At 34.6% G+C, this 25,341-nt stretch overlaps 1 protein-coding gene across 1 annotated transcript in view; it reads right to left on the reverse strand.

Moving 5' to 3' along the window:
* Stacl (SH3 and cysteine-rich domain-containing protein) overlaps positions 1–25,341 on the reverse strand; it is a 240,838-nt gene that overhangs the window by 189,289 nt on the left and 26,208 nt on the right. The window contains 10 exon segments of the mRNA XM_075313433.1: positions 4,295–4,441; positions 4,526–4,651; positions 5,011–5,193; positions 6,427–6,672; positions 10,761–10,877; positions 13,257–13,362; positions 13,426–13,534; positions 16,507–16,698; positions 18,625–20,165; positions 20,312–20,475. Of these exon segments, the coding sequence (XP_075169548.1) occupies positions 4,295–4,441; positions 4,526–4,651; positions 5,011–5,193; positions 6,427–6,672; positions 10,761–10,877; positions 13,257–13,362; positions 13,426–13,534; positions 16,507–16,698; positions 18,625–19,990 (2,592 nt within the window). The 5' untranslated portion in view covers positions 19,991–20,165; positions 20,312–20,475.

The raw sequence follows: 25,341 nt of genomic DNA on the forward strand, positions 1-25,341 counted from the left end.
TTTAATGCGAAAAAAAAACCTGTTGCTCCATTCGAAAGCTTTTTCTTTTGTTGTTATTGCAAAAGCGTAGTGGGTTGAAGCTTTCAAAATAGTGACACCATTCCAAAAGCTTTAGTATTGAAGTATTTTGATTGCTAACTAATATCATAGCATAGACGAGAACCGTATTACTAAAGTACGTATGTACTTTGCTTCTACTTCCTAGAAAAGCAAACGGAATTGACAAATATGTGAATTCAATACGTTTTCAAATGAGAAAACAGTTCTTAGCTAAAAATCTACATTTTCGAAAATGTTATGCTTTTCGTTAAAAATTAGTCTTCAACGATAGGTAATAGCTCATATATGGTAACTTCGAACTAAGCTCTGTAAAGCTGACAACAATATCAAGGATTGTGTTCAATGTAACAAATTTATTTTTCCTAAATTTCACCGATATTGATATTATCTGTGTTTCCATTACATTACAATTACATTTAATTCCTAATGCGAGCTAAACTAAATATAGAACTATTTTCCACAAAATATGGCTGTTATAATTAAACATTTATTTTGTCTTTCCGAAAACAAAATTTTAGACAAATATGCGAACGATATCCGTATGCCCTAGTTAATTTATAAAACTCCTTATCATATCCCTTAGCCAAAAATATGCCAAGAGTTTACTAAGAATTTTTGGAATAAATCAACCGATATCATATAAATATACTTTTCAAACTTCATATCTTTGACTCAATAATAGCTGTGTCATCCCAAATCTAATTTTGGGTTGTTAATATTAGACAAAAACTAATTTGAATTGATTTTATTTCTTTATAATTATAAACAGTGACGAATCTTAATACGAAAGAAACTTTTTGAACCCCCAAACTACCTTACCTATATGTTTTCGCATCCGTGGGTTTGAATCTTTGCTAAGTTATCCCAGCTATTTATTCAAATCAGCTTCAAAGCCAGAAAAAATCAGACAAGGTTTCAAGAAAGGACTCTTTGTATCCAAATTTATATCTCTTTAATGTTATTCGTTTATCATTATTGAATTGGACACAAAAATGTTCCAAACACTTGAATTCTATCCATTTTCAAACACTTTGAAAGCCAATGGCGAAATTCTCCCCTAAAGCTACAATCATGCATCCATTGATTCGTTATTTAAATTCAGCTTTTGATGAATTCACAATAAAACCAATGAGATGTTGTGTTACAGATATTTTATTGTGAATTATTTGGGTAAATTTTACTCTTACAATGAAGAGATTATGATTTAAATAAACAAAGAAAATAATGCAATTTTTGAAAGGTAACACATTGAAGTGAAATATGGATGCAATTTTGGTCAAATTTATAAACTTTACAAAATTCTGAACAATTTTTGGGGGAAAATACGAACGTAGTAAATTCTTATGCTTCATTTGTGTATAAATTCTCGTTTTAGTTCATTTAATTACACTTCACAAGTGTTAAGTAAGACATAATTTCCATGAACTAAAATAAATTGCCCCTTGTGTAGAGTTTACAAAAACAGTTTTCACAATAATTGTTTGAATAAATAATACACAAAAATTATAAGTGCAGTAATTGATAATGCATATTTAGATTTAACAAAAACTCCAAACGGTATTTTCTTTTTGGGGTAAAAAATATTTGTTTGAAAGAAATATATAATTTAATAAAAATAGATTAAAAAATGAATTTCTGGCTAATTCCATTATCCCTATATCACTGACTTTCACTTGAAGAACGTAGAGCAAATGTTACATTTTACGTATTTTTATACCCTTCACCACTACTGTGGTACAGGGTATAATAAGTTTGTGCATTTGTATGTAACGCCAAGAAGGAAAAGTCTGAGACCCATCGTTTAGTATACCGATCGTTTTAGAATTAAATTCTGAGTCGATTTAGCGATGTCCGTCTGTCTGTCTGTCTGTCTGTTGATGAATTTTTGTGTGCAAAGTACAGCTCGCAGTTTTAGTCCAGTTGTCCTAAAATTTGGCATAGGGTCCTGCTTTGGCTCAAAGACGATCCCTATTGATTTTGGAAAAAATCGGTTCAGATTTAGATATAGCTGCCATATATATTTTTCACCGATCTGGTCATAATTGGCGTGTATATCAACCGATCTTCCTCAAATTCCGTACATCCGAATATTTTATGAGTCTCGAAAAACTTGCAAAATATCAGTCAAATCGGTTCAGATTTAGATATAGCTCCCATATATAGCTTTCGCCCGATTTACACCCATTTGCCCACAGAGTCCAATTTTTTGCTCCGATTTTGTTTAAATTTTGCATAGGGAGTAGAATTAGCATTGTAGCTATGCGCGCCAAATTTGGTTGACATCGGTTCAGATTTAGATATAGTTCCCATATACATATATATTTCGCCCGATATGGACTAATACGGTCCCAGAAGCCAGAGTTTTACCCTGACTTACTTCAAATTTTGCACAAGCCGTACTTTTAACGATACTATTGTATGTGCCAAATATGGTCAAAATCGATTCAGATTTAGATATAGCTCCCATATATATCTTTCGTCCGATTTGAACTTATATGGCCTCAAAATCCAGGGTTTTGCCGTGATTTGCTTCAAATTTCGCACAAGGAGTACGTTTGGTAGTATCGGTAATTGTGCCAAATTTGGTTGAAATCGGTTCAGATTTAGTTATGGCTCCCATATGTATCTTCCGTCCGATTTGCACTCATATGACCAGGGGGCCAAAGTTATACTGCCATTTACGTGAAATTTCGCATAGATAGCAGAATTATTATTCTAACTATACATGTCAAATTTAGTCAAAATCGGTTCAGATTATATATAGCTCCCATATATACGTACACCAGAGTTGGGGAAATATGGTAAACTGTTACACATTTTAGACCCATTTTCAATGGAAGTGTCCTCCAATTAACTGGATAGCGTTAGCCGATTTAAATTTTAATTCTAGAGATTTTGTAGAAGTAAAAAAAATTGTCTCCTTTATGTTATATAGCTTCCAGCAAATGTGAAATAGTTGAGATGGTAACACAAATTTTGGCCTACATAGGGGTGAAGGGTATAATATAGTCGGCACCGCCCGACTTTTGAGTTTACTTACTTGTTTTATTTAAATTTACCTTTTGTCATGACGTACACTCGTTTCCTAAGCGTTTTATTTTGTGCGTGAATGTGTTCCAAACACGTTTAAGATTTCAGAATCCCATTGCCGTTTGCAATCATTGCAAACAAATTTCAAAGTCGGTAACTTAAATATATTTATTCCCATTTTGCCAGAATTTCTTTATTTATTGTAAATATTAATATTCGTTCTAAGAAAGTGATATGTCAATCATTTTCCCCCATCTAAGTAATAATCCAATCATTTCCATGATGTGATATACAGATTATTTGGCCACAAGAAATTTTCCGCTAATTTTATTGTATAAAACTCTGTAAAAGTTTTTAAAGTTTTTCTGTCCCCCATATTTTTGGTTCAAACTCATGATACGATAATGGCCTGTGAGACATAATGACATTATGACGATGATACGTTTACAGGTGTAGTAGAAATGAACCAACAAAGAAAATTCAATGTTTACTTAAATTTGATCTGTGGTCTGTGTGTGTGACAGAGAGAGAGAGTGCTGTGGTGTGTTTCGTCCCATTGTTATGTGACGTATTTCATCACCTCTAAAAATACAAAACAACCCATGCACACACACTCGCACACGCACATACATACTGAGAAACCAAAACAAAAGTTTATAAATTCTAAAACTCCGGTGAGACATCGCTCGATGCTAGAAACCACACAACAAAGTTCTACATAAACTAACAAGAGTTATGAAGTCAGGCGTTAAGTTAAGGTACTCACAAAACTGAAGGAATCAAAACAAAATGCAAGTGGAGGAAGAGAAAGACTTTGGCCGTTCTCTATTCTAGGATAGGTTCTATGTGACTGTGGTGGTACAAGTAGTTAACATATAATGGCACCCTCCACTTAAATTACATCATGGAATTATTTATACAGCCCACATCATCTTCGTCGATGTTTTGAGTGCTCCGAGTTTAGTGGATGAAAAGAAAAATTCCACTTGAGCCAGATGTGATGAGATGAACAAATCCATAACAACAAACAGGGATCTAGTAGAGTGCGAAAACTTATGGACATGCCAATACTAATAGCTTCTTTGCTTTAGCTTTCAAGTGTGACAACCCTATCCCGGGGGAGAGGTTGAAACTTTCAATTGGATGTGGTAAGTAGTTGGGTTATTTTGGCCCAAGGCTACGAATTTCTATGACTTTCACTTACCTGGGCACGAATGGCAGAGAGATGCAATTGTTTGGCACGTAAATCAAATTTGCTCATTGAAAGATCCTCTTGGGTTTCGTTGACTTTGTTGAATAATTGTCCTTCAATTCCACGAATTTGTTGACGGTTCAAAACATCAATAGCATCCTGGATGGGAAACAAAAATAAAAAGCATACGATATTTTATTGACGTTGGCGCTAGCCAGTCCATATGACCAAGAGTTTTCTTACCTGTAGCTGCCTTATTTGCATTTCCAAATCCATTGCCTCACGTTTCAAGGATTCCAAAGCCACACGAAGCGATGCCGAGGAATGGCGATCGAACACCAACTCATTGCGTAAAACGGGAGTCATTTCCTGGAAAACACACCACAAGATAATTCCACATTTGCTAAGGCACAAATTGAAATAAACTAAGAGGGTCTAGGATCTAGAATATTAACTTTAACTGTTCTTGGAATGTTTACTGCACTGTGAAGAAAATAATACGCCAACCATTAGTAGTCAAAATTGTTTCATGCTTAAATATAGCCCCATTATAAAAAGCATCGCATAGGATAGTGATAGTTTTACTTGTCTGATATAGATTTCTGGATTGTCAGGAGTTGAATACCCAGAAGAAAATGTATCGCTTTATATTGTGATGAGAAACATATACATACGAATGCGTCTTTGGTTTTTCAAAAGTTCCCATTTGTATCGATAGGCATACTTACATTATGTTCACCATTGTCCTCTTGGTCCACAGGTGCCGCAGGAGCGAACGGCCGTTTCTGAACTCTTTGTGCAGCAGTTGGAAGTGGTGGAAGAATGCGCAAAAAGTTGGTTAAATCCTGTACTGGTGATACGCTTGCGCATTGACTGGTCAGACTGGAATAACGTCTGGCTTGGTCAGAGGCCTTCAAAAAATAAAAAAAGATAAAGAGATATATGTGAAAAATACAAACTTAATTATTATTCTATTGGTTTTATTATCTTAACTACCCTACATAGAATAGAATTTTGCCATTCTGTTTACAACACATCATCAGACATCTGGATGTCCCTCTGTTCGTTTAAGTCACCAATTATGCAATTTTTCAAGTAGAAAGAGTCTTTAAGACAATTCCCGGACACTTTTTAGCTTTGTAGGCCATATATAAATAATATCAAATTTAAAAATGATTTCATGAATATTGAAGAATTTCTGAGATTAATTAAAACCAAGGTGACTTTTAAAAAAAACTGTTTTTGTCAGAGAAGCACATCTTTTCCACTAAACAAAAATGGCATTCGTACTATTTCCTTTAATCAATAATTAAGTTTAAGTTCAATCATATGTGATCGTTGGCATAAGTTAAAAAGTTGTTGATATTTTATAGGCTCTACACATTACACTCAAATCTACATTTGCATAGATTTTAAATCTCTTTTTATAAAGCAAATGCCTTTAAAAAAATTTAGCGTCAAAAGAAATCTTTGCTTATCTAAAATTTCGTTCCTCAGAAAAGAAAACTCTTCCTTCAGCCTAAATTTGTGGAGTTTTTTAAAGCCCGTTTTTGAACTCATATAAGAAAATCTAATATAGTAAACTCTCAAGTTCATACCAACTCAAGCAATTCATTAATTAGTTTAATTCTAAAACTCAATAATGTTGTTTTTAAATTTCATTATTATAATACTTCAATAATTTAAAATATTTCAAATTTAGTTACTGGAATTTAAGAAGATTAAATGGGATTGAATTTGCGAAAAAAATAAAATCCTACATTTAAAATAAAAAAATATATATTTCATGTCCTGTCACTGATATTCTGGTATTTTTTTCCAGAATATAACCAATGTAATATTACCCTTTGGATTATCATCAACAATGGTCACAATGAACTCACACCAAACCATCGTATTGCCCTTCATGTGACATGAATCAATGGCCTAGACATCTTTGTCCAGTATACGAATAATGCAGTGGGCCACAACACATTAAAACTCTCAAGTCATAAATCATTGCGAACAAATCCCCATCCGCATCAACATATTGATGTGCTTTTATATACCTTCAATGGAGCACAACAACGACAACATCACCACCATCCATCGATGGATGAGGGGTCCTTTGCAGTACTTTAATATCCGGAAATGGGTGTACTTACCTTGTTGGCCATAACATCAGCTCCCTGTTGTATTGAGTCGGCTATAATACTGCATAAGTCATTGTGGATATCCTCGAGCTCCTGCATCAACTGTGGCACCGTCTCACACTGGTACGTCTCGAGCATAGCATTTGTGGCATGCAATTGTTGCACGTACGCATTGTGCGCATCTATGTACTCCGTGAGCGATTGTTGGGTGGCATTTTGACGATGGGCCACATAGCATTGCTTATAGTCCAGGCGACACTGCGTCAGGAACGTAAAAACAAAAGATGAAAAATATATATTATATTGTATTAATAAAACAATGATAAGAATTATTCTTTATTTATTTAATGGAGCTTAGAATGATGCGTGTGTTGTTTTTTTTTATATATGCTCAATCTGAAGCTATAAGTCATGTGATATTAACATAAATGTGATAATACAATTTTTATATCAACAAAAGCAAAAGACATCGCATCTTAACTGGTTAGGAACATCGATAGTACAGTGGAAGCGTATTAATCTTGCATGATGAAGGTGCCGAGTTCAATTCACTGGGGAAAATAATTTACATGCGTAAATAATTAAACTCATCACTTGTTCAAGTACCTGCTGATACATTTACAACCGGTCACATTTCATCCTACGAATGAAACAATACTAGAGGGGAGATACAACGCTTTACCAACAAAGAAGCTATAAATAAAACTAACCAGTAGCGCCTCTAGTGAAGAATAGTGGCGAAACTCATCCAACACCTATTCTCTTTCTTATTATAAAATAATATAAACAGTGATAATCAGCTGCATTGAAGCCGGAGCAAAGTCAACATGAACTAATGGATTATCACATCATCTCTACCAAGCTGCTACAAGAACAACAACAACCATAAAAAAATCATATTTTGAATTGTCTCCTCTTGGTTTCCGTCCCTCCATATGGGTTAACCTCAGCGTTGCCAATTTAGCTTTTTTCCCGCTAGATTTGGCTTTTTTTGAAGACGTTTAGCGGGAAAAAATGCATTTAGCTTTTAGCTTTTTTTCTGGCTTTTTTTCATGACCCTTTTAGCTATTTTTGGCTTTTTTTATTTTCGACATGTTCCTATTGAAATATGGATAAAACTTCGTTTTTATCTGAATTGCTTTGTACACTGAACAAATATTTTCGTGAGGCCGAAGATTTCATGTCCTTAAAATATGAACGCGAATTTTGGTTATAAAGCATTGTTGAATTTCTCTTATATAAACTGTTTTCCTTGTCCAAAAGCCGATAAAGTCGTTTTGTCCTTATAGTTAAGTGATTCAACTTACAAATGGGTATCTTTTCATGAAACATGAAATAGGCTTTAAATATGTGGAGTTTTTGTATCTTGACCACAAACCAAAATAGCGTTCAAAAATAGAAGAGGTTTTTTTTAACATTTTATTTTAAAAACGTAACATAGAATAATTTCTACTTAAAGTCGAGTCTGAATATGGAAATTTAAGTTGTCGTTAGCACGTTTTTAAAGCATGATAGCTCATGAAGAAAAAGCTGAAGAAAACGAATAAATTCAAATTTGACTCGGAATCAATACCAAAATCATTAGTGTACAAAATCTTTGGAACCGAACATAGAAATTATATAATAATAATAAATAAATTAATAATAAAGTTTTGAATGTGGTATTATTTTTTTAACATAAAAAAATGCAATAAAAAAAAATCGTAGTGATAAGATCAAAACAAATCTTCTATTTATTAATGGAAAGGATTTACATTTACGAAAAATGGACAACAATAGGTTTGTATGGGAAATTTTCGAATAAAAGTTATTCAGTATAAACTTGCAAGACAGTTAGAATGGGTTTTATTCTCTTGGGTAATATTAGGAGAAGTGTACACGTTCACGACTTTATCATTAATTCAGTTAAAACGAAATATATTGATATTTTCTAATGCAGTTCTATGTGACATTGTGCAATATATCGCATATTGGACTTGTTGATGATTAACTAGCTGATAATCGCAAGTTTACTGGGAAAAAAGGTTTTACTAGGAAATATAAACGAAGGACTTCCAGTAAAAATTTGTGATAGTAATCAAAATGTATCGAGTACGCAAACATAGCTAATATAACATAGATTTTCTTACAGTCTCACAGAAATGAAAATAAAATGAATACAATTAAAATAATATGCATTTTAAGTGAAATAAAGCCATTAAGTTTGTTAAATTTCAATCAAAAATGTGACTTTTGATACAAAAAAAATTAGCTTTTTTTCTAGCTATTTTTTAACATTTTTTAGCTTTTTTGGCTAGTTTTTTGGACAAATCTAGCGGTTTTTGGTGAAACAATTCTGGCAACGCTGGTTAACCTACTTGTGTGAATTGAGCTCCCAAAAGATTCGATACCAAGAGTAACTCCTCTCATTTGATTTGGTCCGGAAACTCGTTTGTTCTGGTGAGTTTAGAAGATCTCTGTAAAAACGTCCACAACAAAAATAGGTAATCATTAAGAATGTGGCACACATCCAAGTCCTGTATCGTCAGTAACTAATGTGTTGGAGTCCCACTCGCCTACAATTTATTACGAATTAGGACAATTGGTATATTTTAATAAAGAAATTTCTATTTGAGCATCATTTTTATAAAAAATAGTATCGACCATGTTCCGATATTCGGAATGGCCAGAATTTATATTTGGTGTTACGAAAAAATAGTAATGCTCTCGGAGATACTTTTGGAACAATTTTAATTTGAACTTCTCATGAATATAGTTCTTTATGATCAAGATTTAAGTTTATAAGTTTCAGGATGAAGAAATTATGGTCAAACGAAAATTTTGCGATTCCGAATTTCGGAACATCGGGAATTATTTCCATTTCTATAAAAAAATAGTACTATTTTAGTATTATTTAAAAAAAGTACACACACCCAAACAAATAATGTAAAATGTTGGTCGGAACTCTGTTATTTTCTCAGAAATTATGTATCTGATTTCGGAAAACACAATATAGCGACACAAATGTTCCTCGTCCAAAAGTAATATTTTGCTCTTGAAACATATTTGAGGTAATCATATTCCTTCTCTTAGTGGAAGTAATTGATTTTTAGGCCAATGTTCATTCAGACCATCATACTCATATGGAAAAGAACGACCAAACTTCCGATTTATAAAAAATACACATTCCATACTCTTGCCTAGACAATGCACCAATTACCCTTGCGTTAAGTTTTCCGAATTATTATCAAGTACAAAATCCTGAATGTTACAATAATAATTGTAGTCCCATTTTATGAAGATTAAAAGAAATGATCCAAACATTTACTAAATGTCAGACCATTTTCAAACGGATTATTTCTCTTCGTGCACATTATGCTAAACTTTCAAAAAATATTCCAAGGAGCTTAAAATCAATACAATAAAATTGATGTAAATATTTTGGTGTTATAACCCTTCCTGGGAGAAACCTTCGTCTCCCCCCAACCTTAGTATCTTACCATTACAACGAAATCTTTAATTTTTCCGAATTTAAAACAAAAACACCTTGAGGACTGGAGCAGCTGCTTTCTATTCCTAAGCCAACCAACCAACCGTGGCGGTTCACTTCTCCCACAACTTTGGGATTTTAGCAATTTGCAAATCACTTCAGATCTGATGTACTTTAATAACAAACACGCCGCATTCATTTCACTGGGGGTACTTTGTTGTCAGGGTTTAAAGACCCAAATCCAATCCGAATGGTGATGGGAAAATGGCAGAAGAGTGGATGCATGGATGGTTGAATTAAACGGTTGTTGGTTGGCTAAGTATGAAGTTGGGGCATGACATCGACTTTTTTTAAGCTTTATTTGGAAGAAGAACTTTTAAGTAAGCATTTAGCAAAATGCCAAGGCTCAGTTGTCAGTTTACAGCTGGCATAGAAGGGATTGGCGTGGAAACTGGTAGATGTATATCACCTCACTTTTCAACAACAGACACCCAATTGTGAGTTGGGTATTGTGCAAGTACTTCCAAATACCTGGAGACTTTCTACATGAGAGCCTGTTTTCAGTTACAGAAAAAGCTTTAAAGTTTACTCATGCCTCACCAGAATCACATAAATAAACCCACTCTAATGTTTCAAAACTCAAACACACACGAATGAAGGATGTTTTTCTACGGATTTATGCAGATGATATGTGTGAAAACCCATACACGCACTCATGAATGTATGCTTCTGATGGAATACATTGAGCGTGTGGATGGATCGATGGATGGACGGAGATGAATGAAGAGCCATATGGGGTAGATAGCCACGTGGATGCCATGTTTATCAATGACGATGGCAGTTGCTTTGCTTAGTTTCACATTGGCTGACGACTTACCTTTGATAATTTCTCTTCAGTCTTGGCAATAATGGTTTCGAAGGACTCCCTGTGTGTAAATATTTTCCGGCTTTGAACTTTGCGATGAAAGGATTTATCGAGCATTGGTCGTGACACCTGTCAATGAAACAAAACCAAAAAATCTATATAAAAAGGGCAATTAAATATTTCAAAGTCAATACATAAAAGTTCTGCTAAATTTGTGTGGCGACTAATAAAAGATTAGCCACGTTTTTTATTAACTCTAATCGAAGTTGAGAATGATAGCATCTTTTTAATAAATAAATAAATTTAGAAAAAAACCCTTGGATGGGGGGATCGATTTCTCTATCTAAAAATTTAAAAGTCCTCATTTTGGAAAATCAAAGTAACGGCATACAAACGAAACAAACTTCCAAAAAATTAAAACAACCCGAATTCGAGTGACGGCAAACGTCTTGTCACTTTAGTCTTCGAATAGAAACCTGAATTTCTTGGCAGTGCATTTATTTCCAAAGGATGATGCAAAATAAATAAAAAATATACGATGGCCTATGAGGCATTCTATAGCATCTGCCGTTTGACATGGGGCATTCTAGATTGTCATTGACATATTGAGGCTCCATATTTTCATGACTGTATTAAATTCTGAGTCAATCAGCCCGTCCGAATAAAGATAACCGCTTCAAAGGATTATTATCTCAGTATATATATGCGGCCGAACTTATGGCTTAAGTCCCCTTCACCAGGGATTGGGTAGAAACTTCTACTAAAGATTGTCATGCACAATAGAATTACATGGATTGTGGTAGCACTTCCCGATGGCAAGGTATCTTAAAACTTCTAAAAATTGTCTCAGTCAATTGTAAGTTAGTCCATGTCGGACATAAAAAGGTAGATTAAATTATAAACAAATTCAGTTCTTGATCGATTTATGTATATAAAAGAGTCTATAAATAATTATAAACCGATATGAAACAATTTTCGCAAGTTGATTAGAAGGCCAAATTTCCGATGAAATTTGCACCTCCCGGAAGCTACGGAAATTAAATCTGGGGTTTAGTTTATATTGGTGTCATATATAATTACCAACCGATACGGACCAATTATTTCATGTTGGTTAGATGCCAGAACGAAAATTTTTAACTCCAGAAAGCTCCGGAAATCGAAGGTGGGAATCTGGGGATCTATATGGGGCCTATACATAATTATGGACCGATATTGATCAATTTTTGCATGGCTGTTAGAGGCCATATACTAACACCACATACCAAATTTCAAATGTATGGAATGAAATTTGGAGACTCAAGAAGTAAAATGTGGGGATCAAGTTGGCTATTTTGTTTCGTTCGGAAGTTTCTTGATTTCAATACACGGGCATCACTAGATCGACTGAGAATTTTACCATGGCGCAGAATAGTATATAACTTATGAGGTTCGAAACAAATATTTCGATGTATTATCCTTCTATGGTGAAGGGTATAAAGTGGCACTACAATGTACTAGGTGAGACAGTTAATTACACCATCATGACCAGAAAAAAGTGTCAACGATTTAACTCAATTGGTAACAACAGGTAACACTGTTTTACCCTGGAAAAATTTAAGAACCTGTGTGACCAGCAACCATAATGTCTCCATTCTGCACCCATTTTTCTAAAATTTAAATCTAGCGCTAGAATTACCCAGTAAAAGAAGCGTCGCAAAAAAGTTGTGAAAATGTTCATTTCGGATCCGAAAGTGATGCAAAATTGGCGCAGAAGCGATGAATTTCACATGAGCTTGTCATAGAACGGATGTCCACCATTTCAACAGCCGTTGCACTGAATATGCATCACATCTAAAGACGCGATTCGAATTCAGTGTTTTGGATGTGAATTAAACAATTTTGTGATATTTTGAAAAATAAATATTTTTTAAATTTTTTTATGGTTTTTAATGCATTCTAACGTTTATCTGAAATGCTTGACCTCAAATATTTTCCAAAATTCGCAAATTTTCTAGATTGGATTTAGCATTTTTTTTTTTAATTTTGAAAAAATTTATTATTTTATTAATCTTTACTCTTTTTTAATCTATTTGAAACAAAAAAAGTAAAAATTACCCTTTAAAATTAAAAAGGCGAGTTCTAAAAAATTGTATCAAAAGAACTTCTTGAGTAGTTAAAAAAACAACATCTGTGGGAGGACAATTTTGGAAGTGCTTTTAAAGTTGTTCCTTTAGAAGTACTTCCATCTTTTTTTTTTGGCTGGGTTTATTGGTCCATTTTTTGATATAGCCCAACCAACTGTCGACTTTAATTCTTTACCATTGAAAAGTAAACCCACCAGGGCATAAAATGTAAGTTAATATTAGAAAAGTTTAGCTAACTAGTATTACAGACGCCAATAAAACTAATTTTTTTATTCGACCAATTTAATAAAAAACGTATCATTTTGAAATAAAAACCATCATCACACCTCTCTGAATCTATCAAGATTTTAAATCTATCTATAATATTGTCATTTATTGATTTTACCTGACGATATAGAACATGGGCGACATCATTCGATGCTTGTGAGTCCGTCTCAACTTCTTGTAGGAATGTTTCCCAAGCTTGGAAAATTGACAAATGGCAGGCGGGTCTAAATAAAAATTAAATTAATGAAAAATTCCAATTTGATATCGTTAGTTGATAAGCATCTTACCGTTCTTTCCTAAGTTCAGCATTCTTTTTACGATAATTGGTAACCAGGGTTTGTAGGGCAGTTGCATGCTCCTCATACAGATGGGAAAGGGTTTCGGTAAAATCAGAAACTGTAATTAGAATATGAAAAACGAATATACATATATGTATGACAATTTTCGAAATATAAAACTAGTTTAACACTCTGTTGCAGAAAACAATTCAAAATTATCGTGGAGATTATTACAATGGTCTTACTTAACCAATAAAGCGGGATTATATTCGAAGTCTTTTTAAGAACCGCCAAATATACAATCTAATAGAAATGAATAAAATTAAATAACTTACTCGTGGATAAATTTTCGTACAAACAATTCTATCGTGTTTTTGTTATCGTTGATTTCTTCTTTTACCATATGTTGACTAAACTACACGGACGAAAAAGACTGTTTTTCATATGTTTAGGTGTAAAAATTATATGTTTGGAACACAAATTTTTTTAACACAATATTTTTAAGTGCAGTCATATAATGTTCATAAACTAGCATAAAATGTTTGAGGCATATATGTTAATATGTTAGAACATATTATGTTTGGGACATAAACTGTTTGTAAATATAATATGCTTAGATGCAAACATAACTATATTAATTTAGAAATAGCCTATAAACATATATGTGTTTAGAAAGAGAGACCTAGAGAGTATGCTGCAAGTAAAATAATGGAAGTAACCAATTGGCGCCTTAAAAATATATCCACACAAAGACAATTTCATTAAAATAATACAAACAATACAAACAATATTTTGTTTGGACCAATCCTGAAAATATATATGCTTGAAGCATATATATTTTGGGACATATATGTTAATATGTTAGAACATATTATGTTTGGGACATAAACTGTTTGTAAATATAATATGCTTAGATGCAAACATAACTATATCAATTTAGAAATAGCCTATAAACATATATGTGTTTAGAAAGAGAGACCTAGAGATTATGCTGCAAGTAAAATAATGGAAGTAACAAATTGGCGCCTTAAAAATATATCCACACAAAGACAATTTCATTAACATTTATTATAAGGTGAAACATAATACAAACAATATTTTGTTTGGACTAATCCTGAAAATATATATGCTTGAAGCAAAATGTGTTTGGGGTACATGTTACAGAAGCGATTTTTTTGACGGTGTACTTAACCAACAAAGGAAACACATGTTTGTCAAATTGATTCGGAAAAACCTTTTAGACTGCAAAATGATTTCAGAACATTTCTCATTAGAGTAAATTATCCAAAAAAAAAACGGAAAGCCATATTTATCAACTCGATTCTGCCAACCCTTTTTAACTTCAAGACGACTTTGGAACATCTTTCATCAGAATCCTATACTTGTAGCGAACCAATCCACCAATTATCAGAATAAATTCAGTGAATTCATTAGACTCACTGTGAACTATACTCGAATCTCCCGAAAAATTGGTTTTGATACTGAACTTTGCCTTTATCAATTCATATAAACATTTCACTTATCCTGCCTGAAATAACAGGTGGTCGCTATATCTGATCTATGTTAGGTTAGGTTAGGTTATGTGGCAGCCCGATGTATCAGGCTCACTTAGACTATTCAGTCCATTGTGATACCACAGTGGTGAACTTCTCTCTTATCACTGAGTGCTGCCCGATTCCATGTTAAGCTCAATGACAAGGGACCTCCTTTTTATAGCCGAGTCCGAACGGCGTTCCACATTCCAGTGAAACCAATTAGAGAAGCTTTGAAACCCTCAGAAATGTCACCAGCATTACTGAGGTGGGATAATCCACCGCTGAAAAACTTGTTGGTGTTCGGTCGTAGCAGGAATCGAACCCACGACCTTGTGTATGCAAGGCGGGCATGCTAACCATTGCACCACGGTGGCTCCCCTTAACCTCTAACCTTATCCGATTTGACAACAAACCAGAATCCAATGGATTTAAACCCTCCAAGTTGCTCCCCATATATATTCATCTTATAGGCCTATATCCTTATCTTTTTATTTATCCTCTATGAAAAATCGTGTCCCGATTTGATTCGTGGTCATTTAAAATTTGGATTCTTTTTACATGCCTTCAATTTGATTTTTTGGAGTTTGGATATTTTCAGCGATGAATTTGGTTTTTCCCACAGATGAAACCCCGTTTTTTTAATTGTACCAAAGAGAACGAAAAACTTAACTTTTCGGAATAAACAAATAATAAGTAAAATAACAGAGAGGAATACCCTTTGTCAAATTGATTTTGAGACTTCAGTTATTGGAATACTATTGGAAGGAAACATTTTTCGAACTTGTTAGTATAAAAACATAATGAGAGACAAAGGGTATTCCTCTCTATTATTTTACTTATTATTTGTTTACTCCGAAAAGTACAATTTTTCGTTCTCTTTGGTACAATTAAAAAAACGAGGTTTCATCCCTGGGAAATAACCAAATTCATCCCTGGAAATATCCAAATTCCAAAAAATCAAATTGAAGGCATTTAAAAGATTCCAAATTTTAAATGACCACGAATCAAATTGGGACACGATTTTTCATAGACAATAAATGAAAATATAAGGATATAGGTCACTTGCCGGTATATATCGGTTTATTTGTACATCCCAAAGAGACATTTTTCATGAATTTTTAGGAAGTTTAATTTTTGCCTTTTTTAATGAGAACAAACAAATATTCAATGAATTTTTGTTGATTGGTTCCCAAATTTGTTTTTAGCCAATTTTACAAATATTCAGAATTGGTTGTGTTCTACTACTTCTATAACGATCCATATTAATCCATATTAACCGTTCGGCTGCTCTAACTTCTTTAGCATTTTCAAAACACCCTGCATAATTTAAATTGTACCAAATAGGTCATAGTAAAGCCATTGTACCAAATTTAGTATAATTGTCGCAAATATTGCATCCCTGTAGTATATCCCTAAATAGATATAGTCTTTTTTTTTTGTTAATTTCTAGTATTACGAGTATCGGACCAATTGAGTAATCTGAATGGTTTTCTGACAATATAGAGTGTATCCTCTGGCATTTTGGAATTTGTCTTCTGTTCATCTCACTACTTACCGGTCTTTATCAATTTAAAGTTGACATTATTGTGGGATTTGAAAGCCTCATTTAAACTACTATGTCCGTAATCCTTAAGCACACCAGTATGGGACGCCATACTAGTTTTGGGGCTTGGGGATCCACGCAGTGGTCCCCTCCACCCAAAGAAGTTACGACTTTTTTGACCACTTGAAGATTTTCCCAAGAAATCTGCATCACGATAACAACAACAACAACAAAAACAAATACCATTATTAGTCTTAGATGAATGTAAATTTAAATTAAAAGAAAATCCAAAACATTTGCGAAAAAGCATACAATAAAAAATAGCTAAAGAAAATACTAAAACAAAAAAGCGAATAACAACAAAAACAAACAAAATCAAACCATGAACTAATTTAACAACAATTGAAGAAGACAAGAAAATAACGTCAGACAAAAGGGGGCCAATTGCTCCCCAAGGAAACTGCGAAATCATGCTCGCAGTCCTGTCGCTTGTACTTTGACTTTTGCAAGTGCGGTTGCGGTGACTGCTGTGGCTGGTATATGGCGCATGGAGCATTTCTTCCAGCAATTTCATGGTCACACAGAGAACAGGAAAAAGTTGAATACGGTTAAGCCGACATGTATAAACTCTATGGGGATTCACGAAACCAAACCTCAAAGATCAAACGAAATGAAATCTCAAAAAGTGAAAAACAATCCTAAATTTTATGAAAACAATTAGGAAAGTAACACTCAAGTATTACGGGACAAAATGGCTCGGCGAAATAACACCCCAATTAAAAATAGTCCAAAAGAATGTTGCCTTACTTAAGTAGGAAATAGAAAACCTTTTGAGGCTTGATTTGCTAATGATATAAGGGCCCTAAAAAGACTTCAAATAACAAGAATATTTCTTGTAGTCTTGTTTTCATTTTTAGAGTTGGTACTCAAAGCTCATAGTACATCCATATAGTTGATCAAAGCGATGGCATAGTGTTCAGTTGAGAAATCAGCATAATATGTTATCATATACTGTTAAGGAGTCAATCATCAGTCCCCGACTACACAGTAACTTATTTAGGAGTCAATGCCGAATACCCTTTGTGGTTCCTGTATATATTTGCAATCGAACTTCACCCTCCACAAGGCAATTCAGAATGATTCCCAGATTCGAAATTTGAGGACTATCGCTTTTTCAATTTCCGTAGTCAATATTTCGCCTCAACAAAGTAAGCGAACGAATAAAGTAAACAATTTATTACAGCAGAAATTCTTCAGTTTCCCTTAGATGAGGTGAAAAACTCAATGTCTATATAAAATACGGTCCAAAATCAATATCTTCGAATGCGTTACAAAATGATAACTAAATATAGTAGATCCATATTCTTCATTGAAGGGTACCTTCCAGCCAAAATCGAACAACCCCCTGAACTTTATCTACATGAATTTGTTAGTATTTCAAGGCAAACTTTATCAGAAATGGCAAATAGTCAACTCGAGCATGTCCAGCATTCCACCTCCCACCGTAGCTGTGGTAGTTGTAGTCGTGGTAACCAAATTGGTGGCATTCACATTAGTGGCAATCAGTGAACATCTTCCTCATCCATCGTGGAGTAAGTTAATTAGTTATTTTGCTGGAAAGAGTTTTGTGAAACTGCGGATGGGAGTGTGTGTGTAAAGTCCACAAGGAGAAACGTCTTTGGTCCAAGGAAACTTTTATCTTCATCCATCAGATGTGTACATCAAATTATATGTCCCGAAAATGACCGCACACGAAACCATGGCAATGGGCGTGAAGGTGGAAAGCTCATCACAAAATGCTCCCTCGAGGAAGCAGAACTAGGGGAGGAAGTGGTAAATATGCATGCGGGTTTCATTACGAACATTACAAATGGCAAGAAAATGAACAACACGAATGTTAGCGGGCATTTAATACTCATTTGTTAGAAGACATTGCAGCAATCACCTCTCCTCCACTCTCACTCCCCTGGCCTTGCTCACCCATCGCATGCTTCGGTGTTACATTGGGCAGGGGAGGAGACGAGAGAGGTGGATCTTTAGCTTGCTTGACTTGATTTTATGAAGCTGTATTCGAATTGGTAAACATTTTGATTAGAGTTTTGTAAAAATTATTTTGGGGGCACCTGTCACCTTTCTGGGGAACACCGCTAGCACTGCCACCACCACTGGCCATACTGATCGAGGCGGGATCCACCGATGACGATCGAATCTCTCTGGCTGGATCGTAATAGTCGGGAGGACCCTTCGTTCGCAGTTCTGGCAACTTCTCTTCTTTGTTAGAGCGGGCAAAAAGACTTCCAGAGTTTGCAGTACGGCCCTTGCGGGGCGATGAGTCGTAAACACCGGCATAGTTGTCCAGGGCGGGCGACAACTTGCCTGCTCCTCCCAAAGCGGTTTCTGTCGATGCCGAATAGGGAGTTTTGGGTTGCAGTTTATAAACCGGCTCCCCAGAATCGAAAAAGGCATCGAAGTTACGTTGTCTCAAGTTCTCGGTGTTGAAGACGGGATTCTCCACTTGCAGTTCCAAATCTTCACGCAGTCTATAGGATTCCTTTTGGTCGCTGGAGGTAGAACGGCCCAAACGACCCAGAGGTATATGGAGTTTGGGTCTCAGGCGGGACTTGGTGGTTGGCGACTTTTGCGAGGTAGATGGTTCGGGGGGCAGTTCCATGGGTGACATGGGACGGCCCCATCCGGGTCCCAAACGAGGTTGTGTAGGATCCGGCGTTGATGGTTCTAAAAATATACTAGGACTACGATCACGTTGCAGGGAGCCCGTTGGATATTCGATCTCCAGAGGGCTTCTCTGTCGACCAGGCACCGAGGAGCTTTGCATTTGTTCTGAATAATGCTGTTGTTGTTGTGACGATCTCATATTTAGATCATTATACATAGGAGCGTTGAGATTAGAATTCACTGGAAGTTCCCTTGCAGGTTCTTCTTCTATTTTACGTAAACTGGTTGGTGTTCTTTGGGTTGGCGTTGAACGCTTTAGCGAAGAACGCGAGCTTCGTCGTGGCGGTATTGAACTGGGCTGAGGTGGTACAGATGCTGGAGTGGGTGCGTACACAGAAGGGGTTTCTAGTTCACTGATCGCCGGTAACAAAGGCCGGCCGGGATAAGGGTATCTTTGGGTAGGTCCAACTGCCGTTGTCAAAAATGACAACTCGGCTTCTAGTCCTCCTTGGTCTACAATATTACCTTGAGTGACGATGCTAACGTTGTTAGTGTTGCTATCAGGTGCTGTTATGGGATTTAAAGGGGCGGACAGGGCACTAAGACGGTCTCTGACACTGGACACTGACGAAGGTTGTGGCTTTGATGAATGTGATGGTGACGACGCTGACGATGATGATGGCGGTAAACTTCGGGCGGGTATAACAATGGGTACTTGAGGTTCACGTAGGCAATCGAGTGTTGGTCGTGGACTTATACGAGGTATAGCAGCACCGTATGTCATCAAGATGAGATCTTCAGCTGGAAATATTACAAACATTCCTGGCCGCCCCCATGTGACATGGTGACTGCGTTCAATTTCCAATAGCTGCCAACCTACGCAGGATCTCTACTACCTCAAACTCCTCACCTCACGTGCAGTGTAGATTTGATACGAAATTCTCTATTCTTTCCTTCTTGTACAATTAAATAAACTTCATCATCATTACAAAGTTCTTGGCCAAAGGAAACCGAAAATGCAACGAAATCATAACAAAGAAATGAAAAAAAAATGGAACAATAGATAAAAACAAATCAAAAGAAATAATCCATCTATAAAAATTCAGTTTTCAACCCCACCCCTATCACTAACTCAACGTACTTGTATACTAAAAATTTGGATTTACAAAAAAATATCACAATAGCTTTTCTTCTATCCTGTCTCAGAACATTGATGAAACCTCTTCGAGTCTCTCACAGCTTGACTTTTTAAAGTCTCAGATTAAAAGGTGGCACTGCCGCTTCGCAGCTCCGTCATTTGTAAATCTGCAAAGAAAGATGAGGAAAAATAAAGAAATAATTTAGTCAAGTGTTCAATCGTTTTTTTAATTAAAGGAAAAATATTTAATTTTTCACGACTTTATATTTGTATTTTTCCTGAAAAATGCTATTAAAACGATAATTCTTAGGAGGCCAATAAATAGCCCAAATCCACATGCTTTTATAAGTTTTCCGGATACGAGCCCAGGGAAGTCAACAATCAAGAATTAATGTGCTAAGTTTAAGAGCGCCGAAGACGCAGTCACCGGCCAAATAAAACAACCTTGTCGGCAAAAATTTCCTATTTTCTTGTTTTCGAGTGGTTTTTATGTCAATTTTTTAGGAGCCACTGTGGTGCAATGGTTAGCATGCCCGCCATGCATACACAGGGTCGTGGGTTCGATTCCTGCTTCGACCGAACACCAACAAGTTTTTCAGCGGTGGATTATCCCACCTCAGTAATGCAGGTGACATTTCTGAGCGTTTCAAAGCTTATCTAAGTGGTTTCACTGCAATGTGGAACGCCGTTCGGACTCGGCTATAAAAAGGAGGTCCCTTGTCATGGATCTTAACATGGAATCGGGCAGCACTCAGTGATAAGAGAGAAGTTCACCAATGTGGTATCACAATGGACTGAATAGTCTAAGTGAGCCTCATACATCGGACTGCCACCTAACCTAACCTAAACTAGCATATTTTTCAATATTCCATATTGAAATTGAATAAAAACATATAATGTCATGTTATTATTTGAGCTATTACAAGAAAAACGATTTCCCATGTCCCCAGGCAACAACAATGGCTAATGGTGAGTTCAAGAATTTTATATGCGATGGCAACGCTGCCCCATTTTCCGCAAAAAAAAATTTAATAGATTTTAATTTGGCGACACGCCGCTATCCGTCCTTGATTTTGGCTTTTCCATCAGAAATGCACGCAAACAGTGTCAGCATATCGCCATTGTTATATTTTCAAACTTATAGTGATTTCGATTGGTAAACAAGTAAGAAAAGTCTAAAGTCGGGCGGCCCGACAATATTGTACCCTGCACCACTTTGTAGATCTAAATTTTCGATACCATATCACATCCGTCAAATGTGTTGGGGGCTATATATAAAGGTTTGTCCCAAATACATACATTTAAATATCACTCGATCTGGACAGAATTTGATAGACTTTTACAAAATCTATAGACTCAAAATTGAAGTTGGCTAATGAACTAGGGTGGAACACAATGTTTGTAAAAAAATATGGGAAACATTTAAATCTGAAGCAATTTTAAGGAAACTTCGCAAAAGTTTATTTATGATTTATCGCTCGATATATATGTAATATGAGTTTGGGAAAATTAGAGTCAGTTTTACAACTTTTCGACTAAGCAGTGGCGATTTTACAAGCAAAATGTTGGTATTTTGAACATTTTTGTCGAAATCAGAAAAACCTATATATGGGAGCTATATCTAAATCTGAACCGATTTCAACCAAATTTGACACGCATAGCTACAATGCTAATTCTACTACCTGTGCAAAATTTCTACGAAATCGGAGTTAAAAATTGGCCTCTGTGGTCATATGAGTGTAAATCGGGCGAAAGCTATATATGGGAGCTATATCTAAATCTGAACCGATTTCAACCAAATTTGGGACACATAGCTACAATGCTAATTCTACTCCCTGTGCAAAATTGCAACTAAATCGGAGCAAAAAATAGGCCTCTGTGGTCATATGAGTGTAAATCGGGCGAAAGCTATAGACGGGAGCTATATCTAAATCTGAACCGATTTCAACCAAATGTGGGACGCACACCAAATTTGGCACGCATAGCTATAATGCTAATTCTACTCCATGTGCAAAATTTCAATTAAATCGGAGCAAAAAATTGGCATCTGTGGTCATATGAGTGTAAATCGGGCACCCAGAAAAAAGTGCCTACGAAACTAAAGGAAAAAATTTTCATGAATATAGTTTATCCATTTTATTTCCATTAAGGTAAATTTTTGTGAAAAATAATAAAATTTACTCGTTTCAGTAAAAAAATCCTAAACTGTAAGCAGTTAGGAATAGTTCATTAACTACCCAGCAAAAACTAGGTAACCACATCTCATTACAATTGACATTACCAGGCTTAAAGCTGCCATTACACGTTGCATTACATTGCGGCGATTTATAATGACTAACTTGTAATGACAAAAATAAATACTTCTCGGTAATTTTCGAATTGTTATTCTCAAATTTTATGCAGTTGTAGTTAACGAATTAATAAAATAGAATAAATGATGGTACCATTAGGTATAATTATTCACATAATCGAGCACTTACATAAAAAAAAATCAAAAAGAATATGTAATGTAACGGTAATTCTGAAAATTTTTCCGTTAAGAAATTTTTATCACAAATATTTCATAATAATTGTGTTTAATGACATTGTCATATTATGTTTTAAATAAATGCTTTCTTATACCTCATTCACATTACACTTCCAAAATGCGCTTAAACTAAATTTCAAATGCCATTTGCCTTATAAAAAAGAGACTTAAAATCCACTTTTAGTAGATTTTGAACCTTATGTGAATTGGCTATTGGACATATTATAACGTAATTCACGAATCCAACTCCCTGAAACAACCTACATTTATTTCTATTTTAAGTGTGAAATAAATTAATTTAGATTATTTATTAGATATTTTGTTTATTTATACAATATTCGTTTCTATTCAAGTAGTTCTAAGTAAATCATTACATATTAGGTGATTATATGCTTTAAATACACTACCTATTTTATTGCCGAAAGTATGCCTGGGGAGAAGTACTTTCCTTCTAGGACATGCGTATGTAAATGTAATCCGAAGCGATGCCAATTAATAAGTGGTTATTAATTTTTAAATGGGCTTACCTACAAGATTACCGGGTAATGAGAGTTTTTCCTGGGTAGAATAAGGCATGGAATTTTACTCATACTATTTTCTTCGCTGGGTATAAGAATTTACTACTGAAAAAGAAAATTTTATTCACCGATAACAAAGCATTCGTAAAAATAAACAAAAACCGAACTAAAACCAAGTATCTTCAAAATTAGTAAAATTTCTTATAAAATGATAATTGCGACTTCCTTTATAATAGAAAGTTTTTCATACATACGAACAACACTTGGCATAGAAAAATATTTTAGTTCATTCGTACTAAGAAGTATGCAATCCTTTCAAAACTTAAGGAAACACACTTGTTAGAATATAGGAAATTTTCCTAAATTTCTATTGTCTACCTGTAATCGATACCTGTCATCGTAATCGATGTGTTTGCGCGTGGGTGTAATCGATATATTTGCGCGTCGGTTGTTTTTTTAGTTGGAATCGCGTTGTTTTGGTATACGGAGAGATTGTTAAAAAATAATATGGTAAAATAATATAATAAAGAACAAATAAAATATATAAAATATTTGTTATTTTAAATTAGTGAGAAAAATTTTCGTTTTTTTAAATAAATCTATCAATGTTCGTGATAGTGTATAAAGAAAGAAAACACCAGCAGAATAACAACCATTTCATTTCTCTTCATTTTGGAATCTTCAATTATCAGGTAATATTCAGTGACGCTAACCTTTTGCAACAAAAATGTTTTATGATTTTTTATATTTGTAGGTATTGAAATTGTAAAAGGAAGACAAAATCGTTAGGCAGCAACTTATTAAAAGTGAAAAGTACAAGAAGAAGAAAAAGTGCGTTTTACAGTTGATAATATCACACGGAAATTGGAAATAGTGGAATAATAAACTAATATTTCAAAGAGATTCGATTCTGTTGATTCTTAATAAATATATTCAATATATTAATAAAACATGTCTTTTATTGAAGATAAAATTGCTTATAGAAATAAATAAAATTGTATTTAAAAACGAAGGTAAGCAGTTCTAATTATGAAGTAAAAGTTTTACCACAAATGTGTAAGATTTGTCGAAATGAATGAAAAAATGTCAATAAAATCATTCCATATATGAATTCAAATTAGTTAATTTTTTTCATTCTGTAGTATAGTGGTATATAAATATAGGAAAATGTTAACTAATATATGGAATGCATTATTCCTAATTTCTACGAAAATCACATCGTTCAAACAAATAAAAATGTCTTTGGCGCTATACGAAGTTCAACTTTCTTCACAATGAGTTCATTTTAACTTAAAGAAGGGGTCACTTTTTTCTGGGTGGGCGAAATATATATATGGGAGCTTTATCTAAATCTGAACCGATTTCAATAAAATTTGGCACACTTGACTACACTGCTAATTGTACTCCTAGTGCAAAATTTCAATCAAATTGGGGTAAAACTCTGGCTTCTGGGACCGTTTTAGTCCATATCGGGCGAAAGATATATATGGGAGCTATATCTAAATCTGAACCGATTTCAATAAAATTTGGCACACTTGACTATAGTACTAATTGTTCTTTTTGTGCAAAATTTTAAGCAAATTAGGGTAAAAATCTGGCTTCTGCGGCCATATAAGTCCATATCGGGCGAAATATATATATGGGAGCTATATCTAAATTTGAACCGATTTCTTCCAAAATAAATAGGGTTATATTCTGAGCCAAAACACATACTTGTGCCAAATTTGAAGTCGATTGGACTAAAACTGCGACGTAGACTTTGATTACAAAAATGTGTTCACGGACAGACGGACATGGCTATATCGACTCAGGAGCCCACCCTGAGCATTTTTGCCAAAGACACCATGTGTCTATCTCGTCTCCTTCTGGATGTTGCAAACATATGCACTAACTTATAATACCCTGTTTCACAGTGTGGCGCAGGGTATAAAAATGTGTTGCATATTTTACACCTTTTTTTTTGGTTCGATTGAATGAATAAGTACACA

This window comes from Haematobia irritans, chromosome 5, assembly GCF_050003625.1.
Source record: "Haematobia irritans isolate KBUSLIRL chromosome 5, ASM5000362v1, whole genome shotgun sequence".
Taxonomy (NCBI): Eukaryota; Metazoa; Arthropoda; class Insecta; order Diptera; family Muscidae; genus Haematobia; species Haematobia irritans.